General features: G+C 39.0%; 1 protein-coding gene across 1 annotated transcript in view; it reads left to right on the top strand.

Annotated features, from left to right (window-relative positions):
* The first annotated feature begins 1,184 nt into the window (after window positions 1-1,184).
* Window positions 1,185-2,397, top strand: part of LOC103209945 (HORMA domain-containing protein 2-like) — a 56,928-nt gene continuing 55,715 nt past the window's right edge. The window contains exon 1 of the mRNA XM_007955866.2: window positions 1,185-1,226. Within this exon, the coding sequence (XP_007954057.2) occupies window positions 1,185-1,226 (42 nt within the window). The remainder of the gene's footprint in view (window positions 1,227-2,397) is intronic.

The raw sequence follows: 2,397 nt of genomic DNA, 5'->3' as shown, positions 1-2,397 counted from the left end.
GCCAGCCTTCTGGTTAGCAGTCAAGTGCTTTTAGCCACTATGCTACCAGAGCTCCTGCAGTTGCTTATAGGATATTGTAAAAGAGTGCTCCCTAGTGCTTCTCTGAAGAATTAATTTGAGAGAAATGAAGTATTACTTATTTATAATCTCTATCACCACCTTGTGGTACTGTCCTCAAATAATTTTGCCCTCTATTTGCAAATCTTCCTGGATCTTGAGTTAATTAATACACAAAAAATACGTCATAGACTATCCTGAGTGATCCAGAATGGAATTTCCTTAAATGAATTATTTTACAATATTTTAGTTAAACTCCCAAAAGACCAAACTCACTGCCATTGAGTCGATTCTGACTCATAATGACTCCCATTGGGTTTCTGAAGCAGTGAATCTTTACAAAAGTAGATTGCCCCATCATCCTTCCACGGAGCACCTGGCTGGTGGGTTTGAGCCACCAACCTTCTGGTTAGCAGTCAAAAATGCCTTAGGCATTTAAAAAGGAAAATTTGCTTCCTTTTTGTTAGTGAAGCAATAGAGTGAGAACTAGATGTATTTTAGGCAATAACTTTTGTGTTGAATGTGCAAATAAATTGTGCAGGAAGATAATTCAAGAAATGCTTTTGAGTCCTTGCTATCTACAGAGCATCATTACTCTGAGAAAATGAGGAAGAGTAAGACATATTGTTGAGTCTTTAAGGGAGTTACAGTTTACCTCTCCTTCATATGTGTTTGCAAACAAATAAATCATCTTACAATTTTCATTGGGTGGATGGAAAAATTAATTCAGAGATCTATACCAAATTTACAGAAAATTGATAGTGGGATAGCAGTGTTTAATTAATATCTCAAAGAATACAGTCAAACTCTAATTATACTGTTTTCTTTTGGAAAATTTACAATAAGGATTTTTAAAATTCAAATTACTTTTATAGATTATATAGGGACTAAAACAATTTTTAGTATTCAGATTTTTTAAAATTGAGCTTGATAAATTTCTCTCTAAATCAAACAATCTAGGAAACTATATTTAATTGTCACTGATGTTAGTTTTTGTTTTTAGAAGTTTTTTAGTTTGATGTTTGGCAGAGTAAGATAGGAAATACTATGTTAGACAAGGTCTCTAATTAATTATACGTATTTTTCACAGGGTAGAATTGTTGAACGTATCCTGATACAATCCTATAATGGCCACTGCTCAGCTCTCTCACCCCATCAGATCACACAAGGTATGTGTTAAGAGTTAAAAGAAAATCGATGACCACTTAATGAGTTAGTTCAGAAACATGACTTTAATCTTTGTGGTGGTGGTGGTGGTGGTGGTGGTGGTGTTCATTTTTATTGTGATTTGGGTGAAAGTTTACAGAGCAAATTCATTTTCCATACAGCGGTTGATACACATTTTGTTTCATAACATTGACTTCAATTCCCCACGATGTAACAACTCTCTTCCCACTTTCTCCCTATTGTTACCTCTTCCCTGTGTCCTTCTTTCCTGTGCGTTCCTGCCCCCTGAGCTGTCTCCCTATGCAAATACTGCCCTTCTGTTGTCCTGTGATTGATCTTCTAAGGAGTGTATCTACCTGATGTAAACGTTCACCCTATATGCCTGTCTATTGTTTGGCTAGAAGCTACAGGAGTGAGTTCAATTTGAGGCCTAAAGGATGACTAGGGGCCATAGTCTTGGGGGTTTCACCAGTCTGTATCAGACCAGTATGCCTGGTCTTTTTTATGATGTTGAGTTTTGTTCCACATTGTTATCCCACTCTATCCAGGATCTTCTGCACTGATCCCTTTCCAAGTGGTTGACAGTGGTGGCTGGGCACCATGTAGTTCTTTGGGTCTCTTGGTCCTATAGGCTGAGGTTCACATGGTCCTCTAGTCTCTTAGACTAATTGTGTCCATGTATCTTTGGTTTTCTTCATTCTTCTTTGCTGTGGATAAGGAGAGACCCATTGTTGCATCTAGATGGCCACTTATAAGCTTTTAAGACCCTAGTCATTACTCACCAAAGTAGGGTGTAGAACAATGTTTTTGTGTAGTATGTTAAGCCAGTTGAGCATGATGTCCCCTGCGACCATGATCCCGAACCCACAGGTCCAACAACTCACTCCATCAGGATGGTTGACTGTGCCTAAGAAGTTCTCATAACTTTGCGCCCTGTTAATTCTAGTTATATAGGAGCTCTGGTAGCGTAGTGCCTAAGGCACTTGACTGCTAACCAGAAGGCTTGTGGTTCAAACCCATCAGCCACTCCTCAGAAAGAAGGTTGGGCAGTCTACTTCCATAGTGATACTGCTTTGGAACTTTGGAGCCACTCCTTGGAAGGAAGATGGGACAATCTACTTCCGTAGTGATACTGCCTCGGAAACCCAAGGAGGGGTTGCTACGAGTCAGGGC

The sequence above is a fragment of the Orycteropus afer genome, unplaced genomic scaffold (genome assembly GCF_000298275.1).
Source record: "Orycteropus afer afer isolate SDZICR_OR568_19922 unplaced genomic scaffold, OryAfe1.0 scaffold00542, whole genome shotgun sequence".
NCBI lineage: Eukaryota > Metazoa > Chordata > Mammalia > Tubulidentata > Orycteropodidae > Orycteropus > Orycteropus afer.
This window is presented reverse-complemented; position numbering and strand designations above follow the sequence as displayed.